Below are 16,520 nucleotides of genomic sequence, written 5' to 3'. Positions count from 1 at the left end.
TCACCGCACCGAAGAACATGGGGAGCAAAAGGGTGTCGGCTGAGAAGGAAGACTTGAGAATCATCTGCATAGAGATGTTAACTAAAACCTTAGGATCTGATGAGATCACCACGTAAAGCAGAAGAGAGGAAGAAGAGGGCCCAGAACAGAATATGTAGGACAACCATGGTTACTGAGTGTGACCTGGAGACTGAGAAGGGGTCAGATAGGTAGGAAGAGAACCAAGAAATAGTGGAAAAAGGAAACCAATTACATTTAAAGAATTATCTAAATATTTTTTTAAAAATAAGTTCAAGGACCCCTGATTAATAACTCTTCTTGTAAATAATGGCCCATACACTGTAGTCATCAGGTTGTTTGGGGAATTCCTCAACTGAATCAGGGAATCCTCTGATCTACCTCCCCCTTATATTTGCAAAAATAGTGAGGTAGAAATCGAACCTTTTTTTTTCAAAAATAAGTCGGTAATAGCTTTCTAGAAATAATACAATTAGATAACTAGTGCTAGAATCAGTACTGCAGAACACTAGCCTTCGTGGTTTATAGGCTCAGAGATAGAACTAGAAGGAATCAAGTCCCTTCCTGAGGTCATCTAGTCTAACCTCTTACAATATTAACAAGGAAACTCAGGCCAGAGAGATGCAGTCATCTGCTCTAGGAAACACAGTTCCGTGGCAGAGCAAAGGTTTGGGACTGATGCTACTGGATAGGCTTTTAGAAGAGAAATTACAGTAACTACTGACGTGTGTATTACTTGTTATAATTTGGAAGCAATTTATACCCACTCTCTCGTTTGATTCTTACAATTCTGTGACAACCCCATGACAACCCTTAGCAAAGGTTATTGGCTTTTTTGTCTAGAGCTGTTATTTCATCTTTGCAAGGAGCTCTAGGTGATGAAACTACTTCTACCAATACAATTCTGCAGTTGCCCCATGCAAATCTCCAAGGGCAGGAATTCCTGTCCCTTCTTTACAAAAAGGAAACAGACCCACAAACGAAGGAACTTGTCTAAAGTCACAAGGCTAGCAGGGGACAAAAACTGAATTGAAATCTAGATCCTTTCCTCTGCAATGTACTCTCAACTGTGCAAAAGAAAGAAGTCTATCCAGTATTTCTGCCTCCAAGGAAGGAAACATAGGAAAGAGCAACATACCTAAATATGATAGCAGTTCTTGCCCAAACGACCCCTCATTGAAGAGCTCATCAGGACCCGGGACAGGCTCTTCTGAATAAGTAGGACTCCATAGGGTCAGGTTCAGTTTCCTTTGGGGATATTTTTATTAAACCAATATTTAGATGCAAACTATGCTATAAGAAAGTGCTATCACCTTGGGATCTTCCTCTTAATGTCTCTGCTCCAAGCTGACAAAACTAATCTCAATAATCACTAAACATTCAAGGCACTCTCCACTGACTACACAGTTATCTCCTGCCAGGTGTATTTTTTCACTGTCCCCCAAAACTCACCCACTGATTCTCAGCCCCAAGTTTTTTGCTCCTGCTGTGACTCTTCCCAGAATGCCTTCTATCCTTAAAATCAGAGAGCCTCTGAGTGGAAAGAGATCTCAGAAATCATCTGTCCAACCTGTACTTGAAAAGGAATTCCCTCTACAACATCCCCAAGCAGATATGTAAGCTCTGCTTGAAAACTCCCAATAAGGAGGAACTCTATGTTCTAAGACAGCACTTTTTATTTTTGACAGTAATATCAAATTATAATCAAACCAAAATTGCCTTTGTAACTTTTCATGCACTGTTCCTAGTACTGCTTTCTAAGGCCAAGGAAAACAAGTCTAATCATACTTCCATAGAACTGTCTTCCAAATATTGAAAGACAATGATCACATTTCACTTAAGTCTGGTCTTCTTAAAGTCAAATAACTCTAGTTCATCTGACCAATCAATGCATGGTATGATCTGGAGTCCTCTCACCCCTTCAAATTACAGTCCCCAAAAAGTAACCAACTACCAAGATTCATTCAAAATTCTAGGTGCAAAGTGGCATGTGTAAAAATTATGCCTAACAGTATCCTTTGGATGGGAATGAGAGACCAGTCTTTCATATTACTTAACTCCAGAAGAAAATGAAACTGTACACCTAACAAAGAAATTTGGAAACAAACCCTTTATGTTTATTCAGAGAACTAAAGAGAAAACATGAGTTTGGGAACGAATGATGCAAATATTCAATTCCAGAAAACCCATTTGTATCTGACAAAAATGTTCTTTTAACAATGAGATCTCTTTGAAAACATTAAACAGAATCAATATGAAGGCAGTACTCTATGTGCAAAAGCATCAAAGAATCAAGACCTGAGAATATTGATTTTATATATTTATTTTTTAAAGGCCAACACATATTTAGACAACTTAAATATAGTTCCAACAGCAACACTCTGACAAAAGCAGCAATGGTCTCACAATGTGTTCTCACATTCAGACACTCGCTGGGATCATCCGAGTTCTCTGTGTAAAAAAGAACTGTCAGTTAAAAATGAAAAATTTTCAGCAAATTTAGAATAATATAACATTAGATCTGACAGAGCCTGAGTTAAGCATTAGTAATAAGCCATAAACTTATATTCTGCTTGGTAACAGAGCTGACTTTTCTATAGTCCTTTGATGTTTACAAAGTGCTTTATATGCATTCTGATATGACCCTTACAACCCTGTAAGGTAGGTACTTCCTATATTATCCCCAATTTATAGCTTAGGAAAGGCTCTGAAATATTAAAAATGATTTGCCCATGGCAAAAGTACTAGTGTCAGAGGTGATATTTGAACCCATATCTCTCCTGACTCCAACTCAGAACTCTTACCTTCCTAATCTAGGTTAACAAAGAGAACAGGGTTTTTTTGGTTTTTTATTTCCCTCATCTAGTACATTCTCTCATACAAAGCAAATGCTCAACAATGTTTACTGAATTTAATGTAATCACTAGCACCACTAAAGCTAGAATTTTATAATTCTCTGAACTTAAAAGAGTATTGGCATCGAATGGGCCTTACAGATCATCTAGTCCAACTCCCTAATTTTACAAACATGGTAGCTGATATCCAAGAAGGGAAAATAACTTGCCCAAGGTCATATCTCTAGCTAGGGTTAAAGTCAAGACTAGAACCCAGGGCTTCCAATTCCTAGTCAAGGGCTCCTCCCATAATATTATGCTGGTGAAAATGCACAACGGACATTTACACTGTTCCAGTCAGACTCTGGTTTTATGTGAAAAGGTGCATACAGACTGATTACGTGGAAAACCATCTTTTATAGAAGATAAATTACTTACTTGATTTAAAAAAAAAAACTTTAATCGTACACATCTTTCTTATCTGCAATGTAATCTACAATCTCTTGGGGACACATTAACTTTTCAGCATCTATGTCAGGAATTTCAAACCCTGAGAATGAAAGAAAATGGAAAATTACTGTGCTATAACAAATTATTGTATGAGATGAATACAGAGAAGCATGGAAAGGTCTATATGAACTGATGCAAAGTGGAGTAAGCAAAGTCAAGGAAACAATACACACAATAACTACAACATGTAAACAGAAAGAACAATCACATAGCAAAAAATTAAAAGTACATGAAACAAAACTATAAAGAACAAGCATGACTTGAATGAAGAGAAGAGAAGACACTGTCCACAGGTGTTACCTATTGCCCATGTTTTTGGTCTTTTCAATACACTGGTTAGGTGTGTTAATTTTTTTTTTTCCTCCTTAACAAATAATATTTGTTATATGGGATGGCTCTCTGGAAAGGGGAGAAGGAAGAATCCTGGGAATAACTATAATGATACAAGAAACTGAAGACATCAATAAAAACTTATTTTACAAAGAATGCTCTTAACTGATGAACTCTTGAGTGCAAACTGAAGCATCCTTTTTTCCCTTTGTATTTCTTGCTTTTTATTATTTTTTGGTAGCATGGCTAATATGTAAATGTTTTCTATAACTTCACATGTATAAGTAATATACTACTTGCCTTCTCAATGGGGGAAGAGGAGCAGGAGGGAGAATTCAGAACTCAAAATGTTAAGGTGCTAGGCACTGTGAATTTATCTGCCTCTACAATCATTGAACCTCCCACCTCTTTGATACACCACCTTCAGTTCTCAAGGGCACAAATTCCACACTCAGATAGGCCATATCCACGTGATCATTAAAGTCCCTTAGTTGGTGTTAGGTAAACTATGTGCCCTCTTGGGGTTCAATTAAGTGACTCACTATCAATACTTCCAGGAAAGAGCAACACGGTATATCAAACCCTCAGTTCATAATTTTGTCCTTTTCTGGGTTTACCTGACAATACAAATCATACACCAACCATGCAGATAATACATTACAGTACATGGATTTATTACCGAATTCATCTTCCATGGCCATTATAATCTCTACTTGGTCCAAACTATCCAAGCCCAGATCTTTCATGAAGTGGGAAGACACTGAGAGCTGAGAAAAATGAAGACCAAAATATAATCAGCAGGGAATATCGCACCAATCAAGGACATCGTTTATAGTTTCCCTGCATAAAAACATGGGTACCATGTGTCAATCACTGTGTAAAATACACTCCGGACCAGCACTGTTGTTTCAATATAGCATCACTGATACTTTATAACTAAATCCTACTATAATTTTATGAAACCCAAGCGTAACATTGTTCACCTGATCACCAAGGACCTGAATTGGGCAGCAGGAACCAGCAGCTATGACCCAATGGTGTTAACCCCTAACCACTAATCTGCTTGGAACTCTGTTCCTAATTACTCTTGGTAACACCATTTTGCATAAAGTCATGATTTTGCAAATAATTCTGAATATGCTGTTATTTAAAGGTGTAAAGGGGAAATCTGGTTTCTGATACCCTGACGCAAACCTTACTGGCACTAAGAAGTCATATCCATTTTCCTCAGTTATAGTGGCTAGTCTTCAGACTAAAGAACCTTCAAATTCAAAATGTTTCTCATAACTACGACATTTAGCTTAGTCATTAAAAAGTCAACACCCCAAGGGACAATTTCCCCAAATATACCAATTACCTTTTCTGGATCAATCTTATCATATAGTTTCAAGACATAGAGGACACGGTCCTTAATACTCTCCAGTGTCAGAGGGGGCAAGTCACTATATTGGCGGCTCAGCTGTAGGAATATCCCTGAAACCTAGAACAAGGTAAAAAGCACAGCAAACTCATTTAATAGTACTTCTGAAATAAACCACTGGAAACTTACAAACATGTGGCTCTCTTTCACAAATGTGTTAGGGCTTTATTTTAGAATCCCATGTTGTCTAACTGTGAAGAAATTTACAAACAGTATCACGTACACACGCTAATAATGATTCACATGTCTAGTGATTTAAGTTTATGATGCATATTCATCACAAGCATCCTATAAGGTAGATCAAACCCCAATTTACAGAGAAGGAATCAGCACAGAGGTTAATATCACATTGGATATCTGAATCCTTAAAACAATACTAAAATCGGGCAGCTAGGTGGCACAACAGATAGAGCACAGGCCCTGGAGTGAGGAGGAACTGAGTTCAAATTTGACTTCAGACACTTACTAGCTGTATGACCCTTAGCAAGTCACCCCAACTGCCTCCCAAAAACAAACAAAAAAATTAAAATAAAAAACCATCAGAGTTTGACAGGGAGCTCATAAGTCATCCAAATATCTTCATTTTAAAGAAAAGATAACTGAAGTCCGGGGAGGGGAAGATTTGCTCAAAGCCCCACACCAAGTTAGTGGTAGAACCAAAATTAGAAAGTTGCTTGACTACTAGTCCAATGCTTGCTCTACTACAATTGGATGCTTCTCTTAAGAAAGGGATACATCATCATGAGACCATCCCAGTTTCTAACTAGGCATCAAAGAGAAATGTATATACTTCACTCATGGTATAGCTATCCTACGTATCTACCAAAAAGACATTCTTTCCCAGCTTCCATCCACAATAAATTTTTAGAGGTCCAACAAAATTTTACTGTGGTGGTTAGGTGGTGTAATGGGTAAATGCCAGGCCTGGAGTCAAAAAAGACCTGAGTTCAAATCTGGCTTCAGACACTTAGTGTCTGACCTCGGGCAAGTCACTTAACCTGTTTGCCTTAATCCACTGGAGAAGGAACTGGTAAACCTCTCCAATGTCTTTACCAGAAAACCCCATGCAAGGTCACAAAGAGTCAGACCCAACGAAACAATGAAAGCAATACTTTTACTACCAAAGGTCACCATCTTCTTATTTTTTTTTAAAGTTACAGTCCCTTGTCTCCATGTCTTACCTACAATTCCCATTCCTAGGTTTCCCCGGTTTGAAGCGACAATTCTTCCACCGCCCTCATGCTCTGAGCTAAAAAAGAGGGCAGAATGGTGGCCATTAAAGAATTCAAATATCTTTTTAATACCAATATTCTACCAGTGAGAAGAGCTGCCAAGGCCAAATAAATCATTACCAAGCGGCCAGGCTGCTGATGACAAGCCTCTCTGAACTTAACTAGGCCAGTCTTCCAAAAGCTGACTTAGTCTATTATGATCTGCACAAGAAAAACTAAGGAGATGAAGAATGTTCACCATCCACAATCTGACTGGCAGTAAGATAGACAATGTATAGCGCTCATCCATCACTATATTTAAACTGCTTTAGACAGTCTAACAGACAAGTTGGGCCCAAAATAGAATAATTTCAAGAGAGTACTGCTCTGCAAAATAGTTCTCTGACTTAGGAAACACAGCCACTACCTTCATTAAAAACCAAATTCTGCCTCCTTTTTACTTTAAATAAAGTTACTACAACCAGTCATTTTGGTATGTGCTTTAATACAATGATACATCACTGCTGTCATAGATCTTATTACTACCTAACTAGATTTCAGGGATGCTGCACAACATTCATACAAACATTTACTAAACATCTGCTACAAAAATAATAACAGCTCATATTTATATAGTACTTTACACAGTATACTCCTCACAACCACCTATGAAGCAGACAGAACAAGTATTATGATCTTCATTTTACAAATAAGGAAAATGAGTTAAGTGACTGGCCCTTGATCCCATTATTAGTTAAGTGGCAGAGCCGGTACCTGAACCCAGGTCTTTTGACTCCCTGCTGTGTACAAATTATGCTACAGCCTGAGCGAGACAAAAAGCTGTACATGTTCCCATCAATGTTCGTACAAAGGAGGCCCACCACATGCAGGCTGTGGTACAAAAGTTCATTTGTTTGCAGTTCAGAACACACTTTCCCACAGAAATGCTATAAATGGTGGCTGGCCTAGACTAACTAAAAAAGGACTACTTACCCATAAACTAGCTGAAGGACAAACTATCTATGATGAAAAACTATAAATCAAGATGACACAAATCCTGAACATGTGCTGCATCCTCTTGGTTTCTGGCTGGGCCTGATACCTGAGGACCTAGTTCTCTATTCCACGTCCTGACAACAAAAAGCCTGGTACCTGGGCATCTGATAGTTAAAGAGCAGTGCAGATGGTTTAATGATGAAATTGTGCCTCCACATACAGCAGGCAGTAAGTCTCCAAATCTAGTCTTTCTCCAGTGATGGTAAAGGAGGGTACTGAGACATAAGCTTTGGTGTCAGCAGCAGCTCTCACCTACTTGAGTCACTGGTAATGATGGTTTTCTCACATGGTTTAGTGACACGATAAAAGGGATAGTCCACCTCCCTTGCCTCTTTTTTCTCATCAAAGTTCCACAGTATCTGGGGCCTATGTGATGCAAGCACCTGCAGTCTTCTTTTTCCCTGACTGGTTTTGTTATTTCAGTCTTTGTCTAGTACTAATTCTTCAATGCACGCGGCTCCCTTTTGCTGTGTCACAATAATGTAATCCTTACAGTAGCTCCACAAAATTTGTTTTTTTCTTGTTGCTTCCAATATTTTCTTCTTAACCTGAGAGCTTTGAAACTTGGCTATAATATTCCTGTAAATTTCCCTCCTGGGATCTCTTTCAGGTAGTGATCAATGGATATGTTCCACTTCTGCTCTGCCTTCTTGTTCTAGAACTTCAGGGCAATTTTCCTTGATAATTTCTTGTAATAATGTATCAAAATTCTTTTTTTTAATCATAATTTTCAGGCAGTCCGACTATTCCTACATTATTTCTCCTCAATCTGTTTTCCAGATTGGTTTTCTGATATTTCACAATATCTTCTATTTTTTCATCCTTATGATTTTGTTTTATTATTTCTTGGTGTCTTATACCATCATTAGCTTCCCTCTGCCCACTTCTAGTTTTCAAGGAATTATTTTCTTCCATAAGTTTTTGAGTCTCTATTTCAACTTGGTTAACTTTCTTTTTGAAATTTTCTTGGATTGCTCTTAATTTTTTTTTCTAATTTTTCCTTGATTTCTCTTATGTGATTTTTAAAGTCCTTTTTGTGCTAGGGACCATTTGACGTTTCTCACTGAAAAAGGAGTAGTTTTTAAAGTTCCATTATCTTTCTCGGAATATGAACCCAGATCTTCTCTATCCCCAGAGTAGCTATCTATGGTTGGGTTCTCTCTCCTTTGCTTACTCATTTTTACTTTTTTGTTTTATTTTTAGCAGCTGTTAATGTAATCAAGTTCTAGTCCCAAAGCATGGGAAATGATGCCCCAAGCCTCAAGTCCTTCTTACTGTTATTTTCTGTCTTCTCCACTCCCTAAGCCATGACCAGAGTCTGTGGTCTCTCTGGTGGCTGCAAACTACAGCTGTCCTCTCTGCCCTGAAACCAGGGACTCTGCTCTCTTGCAAGTGCTCACAGCCAGCAGGATCCCTGTTGCTCCTGAATTTAGCAGGTGTGTGCTAGCTCCTTCTCCCTACAACCACAGCACAGAACCAATCTGGTCAACACAGCTGTGCCTGGCATCCCTCAAGAATGGAAGGCCCTTCAATGGTCTTCTCCTCAGCCAGAAGATCCACTTCCCCAACACTGTCCTTGAGATTAAAGTTTCTAAGGCTGAGGCTGCCTCCCAACCCCAGCTTCCCCCAGCGCTTCTTGTCTGTAGATTCAGCAAAGTTGGCCTGGAGACATTTTCACTTCAGTCAGATTGAACCTCTGCCCCAGGTCAGGTCTTTCCTGGGGTCTCCTTGGGTAGTCTTAGGAGAACAACTGCTTTACCCTAACTCTTGTCTATTTCCACTGCTCTACATTCCCTGTGAGGCAAAGTTCTGTCTTTTTCTGTGGAGTCAGCCATCTTCCCAGAATCCTATCTAGTTTCAATTTTAAATGTACTACTATCCTTTTTCCAAAAAAGGTATTTGAACTTTCTGAAAAAAAGCACCTATCACAGCTATCTTAATCAGAGCTGTCGCTTAGCTCACAAATTAAAGAAGGAAAAAGAAGAGAGAATATTAAGAGAATGTGAAAGAAGGCAGGGGTCAAAGAAAGGAGAAAAAGAACAGAAGACAAGGGAGGGGATTCTGGTGCAGTGGATAAAGTGCTGGACCTGGAAGTCAGGAAGACCGAGTTCAAATCCACGCTAAGACACTAGCTGTGTAACCTGGGCAAGTCACTTAACCTCTTTGCCTCAGTCTCCTCATCTGTAAAATGGGGATAATAGCACCTACCTTGCAAGGTTGTTGTAAGGATTAATCTGTAAAGTGCTGAGTAAGTGTCTGTTACACAGTAGGCATAACATAAATGCTTATTCTTTTCTCCCTTCCCTTGAATTGCCAGCTTCTTTTAAAATTGTAACTATTTCGATGGAAATCCTTTATAAATGCATCTTTTTTCCTGTATTCTTAAATAGAATGCAATGAACAAAACTCAACCTTCTGAAAATCACTTAGGATCATTACAGTAAAAGAAGAATGTCATACTATAGTACAATGATGCTATAAGGGATGATCAAGTCAGAGTCTGATGGTCTGCTCTCTGGCTCCTACTTTTCTGAGTTCCTATTTGTTTTTTGTAGTTTCCAGAAGGTTTGCTTTCAGTTACTGTCAGCTGCCACTTCTTGCTATTATCAGTGTTCCTGCATTCCATTAGTAATTCCTCTAAACTGCCGCCCAGTAAGAAGTTAGATTATCAAGATTATTAGAGTAACGCCCAAAAAAAGAGTTAAATCATATCTGAGTACGGAGCAAGAAGCCCTGTATTGAGTAAAATGGGCTTGGCAAAATCTATTGTGGTTGATCAAATACCTTGTTTGCCAACTCCTTCATTTTTGGCTCTGTTCTGAATAGCCAAAAATGATGAATCTTCAATCAAATTCAAAACATATGTTTTTGGCTAAAATACTGCTTGTCAAAGAAAATACATATCCACAATACACAAACTCCTTTAAAAAAAAAATCAAACAATTTTGAAGTGTCACTGATGTTGTCATTTTTATAACTTAGCTTGGCAAAATTATTCCCCAGATCTGTGGTCCACAGAAAGGCTTGGAAATGATCTGCAATAATTTCAAAAATAATTTAAATTGGCATTGAAACAAATCATTTGCTGAAAATGAAAAATTATTCAGGTAAATCACTGTTGTAAAATGTAGATAAATACTTTTTTTAAGATATATATCTTTTCAGAAAAGAAACTAAAATTTAATTTTGGCTCTATCACTACTTACTTTGGCTATTTACACGGACGAACTCCATGTCATGTTAAACAGTTGGACTAAATGACTTTCAAGGTCATTGAGCTCTAGCGGACTATAATTTGAGTTGATGTGGATATGTGTTCATTATATACTAAATGAAAATAAACTTCTGGGAGGAAAAAAATTGTGACTAGTAATTTATATCAATTTAATTTGAATCAAATCCATCCTATGACCAATCCAACCTAACTGGAGAGTTCTCTGAAGAACCTTCAATATTAATTCATGTAGACCTGCCCCTAGACATCTCCAAAATCTATGGGAAATATTTTCTAAGACTACATGGTCATAGTTACTGTTTAAGAACAAATTATATTGTTACTTAGATGTTCACCAACAAGTGGTACTGATAACCCAAAGTTTCTTTGGAAAACACTGCTAGACATAGCAACATATCAATTATCAGAATAGGGACAACTCATAGTTTCGGATTATTTAGATTCGAGCTGTAGCAGTAAGAGCCCCAGTAACACAATCACCCAACTCCACCAACAGTCATTTTTCCTGCGTCATCCAGTGGTTATCTTAGCGTTTTGAACTTCAATCAACAGTAATACAGTACAACAGAAAAACAATAGCCTCAGGGTCAGGGCAAATGAGTTCTGGTCTGCTGCTGAGTAGTAGTATAATTTTGGCCAAATTATTTCCCTTCTCTGTGCCTCAGTTTCCCTATCTATAAAACAAGTTTAAATCATTTGACTTCTAAAGCTTCCTTTCTCTCTAACATTCTAATATACCTAGTGTTTTTAACACAATTCTCCCTAAACTAACCAGTGTTCCTGGAGTCAAGCTAACCTGCTTTAACCACAGGTTGAAGCTTTTCATCTTACCTGAGGCATTGTATAACCAGGTGTGAGCTACCCTCCACCATCACGATGAAGAAAGGAAATATGCTATCTAAACTATAAAAGGAGAAATTTGATGGTCAGAAAAAATCCCTTTTCAAGGACCCACTTTCTCCAGCAGCCTATCCCAATCATTATACCTAGAGCACATCCTCTCCTATCTGAAAGTCAGAAACTAGGAAAACAATTACCCTTCCCCTTCAATTCCCCCCAAATTTAAATCCTTTCAGGTCAGGCTAAGGTGCCCCTTTACCTTCGAGGTTAAAAGAGGAAAAAGCCCTGGGCTGTAAAGCTCCCCAAAGAATTGCAAACCTGGAAATGACCTTGGAGCTCCCTTTGTTTTACAGACAGGAAAACTGGGTTCCAGAGAAGGCAAATGACTCGAATAAAGTCACTCCAGGGCATCGAGGACAAAACTCTCCTGACTCCCAAAGGCTGGTTCTCAATGCCCTAGACCAGCAGTTATCCTCCCTCTGCTAGAACACCCCCTACACTTATTGTGTGATCAGGGACAAACCACTTGGATGAAATCGTCCAACTATTCCAAAGGATCGAGGTGGGAAATCCCTCCCAGTAAACGGATCTCGGCCCATCCAGGGTTGTCCATGTCCTCATCAGTTCGACACCCAAATTTTGGGGAGCCTTCCTCTAAATCTCTCAACACTGAAAAGGCAGATGATCAAAATAAAAACAGGAACCACCCTGCACTCCTGAGCGTGCACCCGGCTGCAGAGAGGAAAGCACTTCGTGCGAGTGATCGGCATCACCCGGGTCAGAGACGACCACACGTGCCCTCCTCCCCCTCCTCCGGTCCCCAGAGTTCTGCCCTCCGGAGCCCGCAGGGGTCAAGCCAGGCCCGGCGCCCCGCGGCAGGGGTTCCGGGCTGCGGCTCGGCCGATTCAAGAAGCCTGGGGGTACTTCGACCTTCGCAGGCCTTTGAAACCCGAGCCAGCCCGGGCTGGGAGGCAAAGGCCCAGTCCATCCGCGGCCCGGCCAGGCCCATCTGCGGCGCCCTCCCCCACGGCCCCCGGGGCCCGGCCAGGCTGTGACCCCTGCGGGCCGGGCAAAGTCATCGCCGCGCCGCCCGCCCCGCTCCGCCTCCCTCACCTGCATGTGCGCAACGGCCGGGACCGCCGCCGCCGCCCTCCTCCTCCGCCCCGCCGCCGCGCACGGGACCGAGCCGAGAGGCCGGAGCAGGGCGAGTGCGGGGCCCCGGGGCCGGGACGGCGGCGCAATGGCCGCGGGCAGGCGGCGGACACAGGCGGAGAGGACACGGGCCGCCATGGCTACGCCGACCCAGAGTGCAAAGCGCCCTTCTCCGTAAGCCCCGCCTCCCTCCTTCAGGAAGGAGCAACGAGAGGAAGAGGCCAGAGCTGCCATCCCGGAGGCCCTTTAGAATCAGCGTCCCCTGGTGGCCAGAGAAAGGGAGACTGTGCTCTGGATGACAGGAATGGAAAGGGGATAGCGAAGCCTGGGGCTTTCCTTCCTAACTTTATGTGTGGGGGTTGGTCAGCGTCCTGAGCCAGTCCTGAAGAACAGGATCACGAGGATCCACAAACACCCTGTAGTCCAACGTGCAGGTAAAAAAAAAAAATCCCTTCAATTTAATGAAATTCTATAATGCAAGTATGAGGAATGCAAAGAAATCTGGAAAACACTAACGGAATAATGCAAAGCTAGAAAAGCAAAACTAGAAAAATGGAAACGGAGTAAACAACATGTTACTAGCTTGACCATCCACCATATGAAGAAAAGTGAATAAGAATGGAAGGACAAAGAATTTCCAATCGGGGCTTGAGATCAATCAGTCAACAAACATGTATTAAGTGCCTGCTATGTGCCGGGCCCAGGGCAACTAGGTGGTGGATAGGACACGGTGCATGCGGTCATGAAGACCTGAGTTCAAATTCGACCTCAGACACTAACTGTATGACCCTGGGCAAGTCACTTACCTCTGTTTGCCTCAGTTTCCTCGTCTGTAAAATGAACTGGTAAAGGAAATAACCACTCCAGTAGCTTTGCCAAGAAAACTCCAAATCACAGTCAGACATGCCTGAACAACAAATGTGCTAGGCATTGTGCTATGGGGATAGAAATAGAGGAAAAAGACAATCCCTGCCCTCAAGGAGCTTACAATCTAATGAGGAGACATGCAGAAAAAGGAGTAGGATACTCTATGCCTTGTAAGTAATTGAGTATAAATAGGCCCAAGGGGGTTTAGATATTTGTATAAATGTCTGAGGTGCAGTTTCTAATGAAAAAAAATTTTTTAAGGAAAACAGATGACTATAGTGGGGGTGTTTGTTTGTATGTTTGTTTAAGGCCTAACCAATAACATTAGTCACTTTTCAAATAAAACAGCCTCTTAGGATTTTTAGGCAGCTAGTTGGTACAGGGAAGCCAGAGGACTGGCCTGGGAGTCAGGAGGACCTGAGTTCAAATTCAATCTTTAACATTTTCTAGCTGTGTGACCCTTGGCAAGTCACTTAACCCCATTTGCCTTAATTTCCTAATTTGCAAAATAAAGGCAATAATAGCACCTACACCCCAGGGTTTTTGTGAGAATAAAATAAGAGCATATTTGTAAAATGCTTTGCTACCTTAGCTGTTATTACTGACCTAGCCAGGTCCTTAGAAGTCATCTAATCCAACCCCCTCATTTTACTGTGGTCCACTGATTCTAAACACAAACACTCCAAAATACTCCAAAAGCAAAAGCTGAAAATGTGTGCCACATTAAATCTGATACCATTAACAATCACACTGATACCATTACAAAGGTTTCCTTACTAAATCAATTTGAAGGTAAAATAAAGAATCCCTCCTACAGCATACATGGAAAAAAGCTCATCTAGCCTTTTTTTTCCCTTTTTTTTTTCATCTAGCTTTTTCTTAATGATCTCTAATAAGAGGAAACTGACTCCCTCCCCAGGCCCCCCATGCCACTTTTACACGGCTGTAATTATTAGGAAATTTTAAAATTTCCTTTCTTGACATATCCAGTTATTAGTGCTTTCCTCATTCCTGTCCCTCACTCCTCACCAAAAAAACAATTACTTTGCACATATGTTATGTATTTACTTTCTCTATATGAGCTATTTCACCCCCAGTAGAATGTCCTGGGCAGAGACTGCTGCATTTTGTTGTTAGTGTCTCCGTATTCCCAGCACCTGACACATAATAAGTGCTTGTTAAATTAGATTGAAGCATGTCTAAATTTTTCTAATAATAGTAATGGCACTTTATAGTGTTTTAAGGTTTGTACATATATTATTTCATTGAACCTGGGGTAATTTGCATGGAGCCCATGACTAACTGGGGCATGAGTTACATAAGTGAACTATCGAATTACCCACAAATAGAGATAATTTAGCCTCCTCTTCTTCAATGCTTATTCCTTTAATTCTTTTTCCTTTTATTTCTGCTAATAGTGACTAATTATGGGGATCAGGCTGGGCTACATAACATGGGGCAGGGAAATTTCCACCATATACCACTGCTTCTGCCTGACACCACTTCCCTCATGGACTGAAACTTCTGAAGCTGAAACACAGCAGAGAAAAAGGGAAGACTGGACAAGATCTATTAAGGCAATCAATAACAGAGAAACTGGTTGGAAGAGGCAAGTTAAACCTGCTATTTTAGAAGCTTTCAGCCCTTGAGGGACATAGAGAGAATAATGTATAAGAATAAAGGTATAGCCTACAAATCAGAAAATAAAATTCAGAATAGACTAGAAGGGAAGAGAAATAATGAGGAGGACAAAGTAAAGAAATACTTTTTTTTTAGAAAAAGGAACAGCAGGGGCAGCTAGGTGGTGCGGTGGATAGAGCATCGGCCCTGGATTAAGGAGGACCTGAGTTCAAATCCAGCCTCAGACACATAACACTTACTAGCTGTGTAACTCTGGGCAAGTCACTTAACCCAACTGCCTAGCCAAAAAATAAAAAAATAAATAAGAAAAAGGAACAGCAAAAGAAAATTAATTAAAAAAAATAAGTTGGAGGGAAGGGAAGATTTTGAACTAACCACTGCATTAGAAAAATTCAAACCAATGGCTAAAAACTGCCTTATCTTGTTTTCTTATTGTATTTACTGCTTGGTATTATAAATGCTTATCATAGTCTAACTTAAGCTACAAACTATTTTCCTATTAAAAATCAGACTAGAACTGATTTACCTTTTTTTAAGCTGAAGAAAAAGAAATGAAACACTGGTTTTTCTCTTATATCCAAGATCATTCTCTGTCCTCCTTGGGTTTTCATAGATAAGAGTTGGGCTTCTATGTTTCAGACATGACTATCCCTCCTATGCATATAGCATCACAGATGCCCTTATGAACAGCTAAATAGCATAATTTTGTCCCAAATCTCTCTCCTGTTCAATGCCAGTTGCCAAGACTATGGCCACTGTTTGACCATCAAATTTGTCCTTGAAACTCTATCTTTTCTCTCCAATCCAGACCACACTAAAACTGCTTCACTTCCCATCTCTGATGGAGATCCTATATGTCTACAACTATATGAATATGGCATTATGTTTACTGACACTTTGGGATCCATTGCTCTGAAAAGAGAGTGAATCCTCCAGCTGCAACTGTTAACAATGACTTTGAATATTTATAGAATTTTGTATTACTGCAACACCATTTAACTGAGTTAGGAAAGAGAAAAGAGAAGAGGAAGAGAGATAGCTAGATAAATATATGGAAAAATCAATAATAATCATGCCATCTTACTCATATTATGTCACTCTTAAGTGGGAAAGCTTCTAGTGTTGTTCTATTACATATGATTAACAGCTCTTGGTTTTAAATAAATGCTCTAGATCATATGAAGGGAAGATGTTTTTGTTCCTATGCTTTTTAATGTCTTTAACATTAATAAACGTCAAAGGCATGTCATCGCATGGTAAGGAACAAACCCTGTGAGGTAGGTGTTATTGGAATCAGTGCTTGCTTTTTACAGCAGAGTTGTAAACAGAAGCTCAGACTGCTACACGGTCCACCATAAGAACTTCCAGATCTACAGTTCTTTCTACTACACCAGGCTGAGGCATAT

General features: G+C 39.9%; 1 protein-coding gene across 1 annotated transcript; it reads right to left on the bottom strand.

Moving 5' to 3' along the window:
• Nucleotides 1–2,325: 2,325 nt before the first annotated feature.
• On the bottom strand, nt 2,326–12,855 carry NDUFAB1 (NADH:ubiquinone oxidoreductase subunit AB1). The gene is made up of 5 exons (XM_020995584.1): nt 12,568–12,855; nt 5,050–5,172; nt 4,372–4,459; nt 3,291–3,402; nt 2,326–2,469 (listed from the first exon to the last, which is right to left on the bottom strand). Exons 1-4 carry the CDS (start codon nt 12,838–12,840, stop codon nt 3,311–3,313), a joined length of 576 nt encoding a protein of 191 aa, XP_020851243.1. The 5' UTR covers nt 12,841–12,855; the 3' UTR covers nt 2,326–2,469; nt 3,291–3,310.
• Nucleotides 12,856–16,520: the final 3,665 nt, after the last annotated feature.

This window comes from Phascolarctos cinereus, unplaced genomic scaffold, assembly GCF_003287225.1.
Source record: "Phascolarctos cinereus isolate Bilbo 61053 unplaced genomic scaffold, phaCin_HiC Scaffold_4;HRSCAF=312, whole genome shotgun sequence".
Lineage (NCBI taxonomy): Eukaryota > Metazoa > Chordata > Mammalia > Diprotodontia > Phascolarctidae > Phascolarctos > Phascolarctos cinereus.
This window is presented reverse-complemented; position numbering and strand designations above follow the sequence as displayed.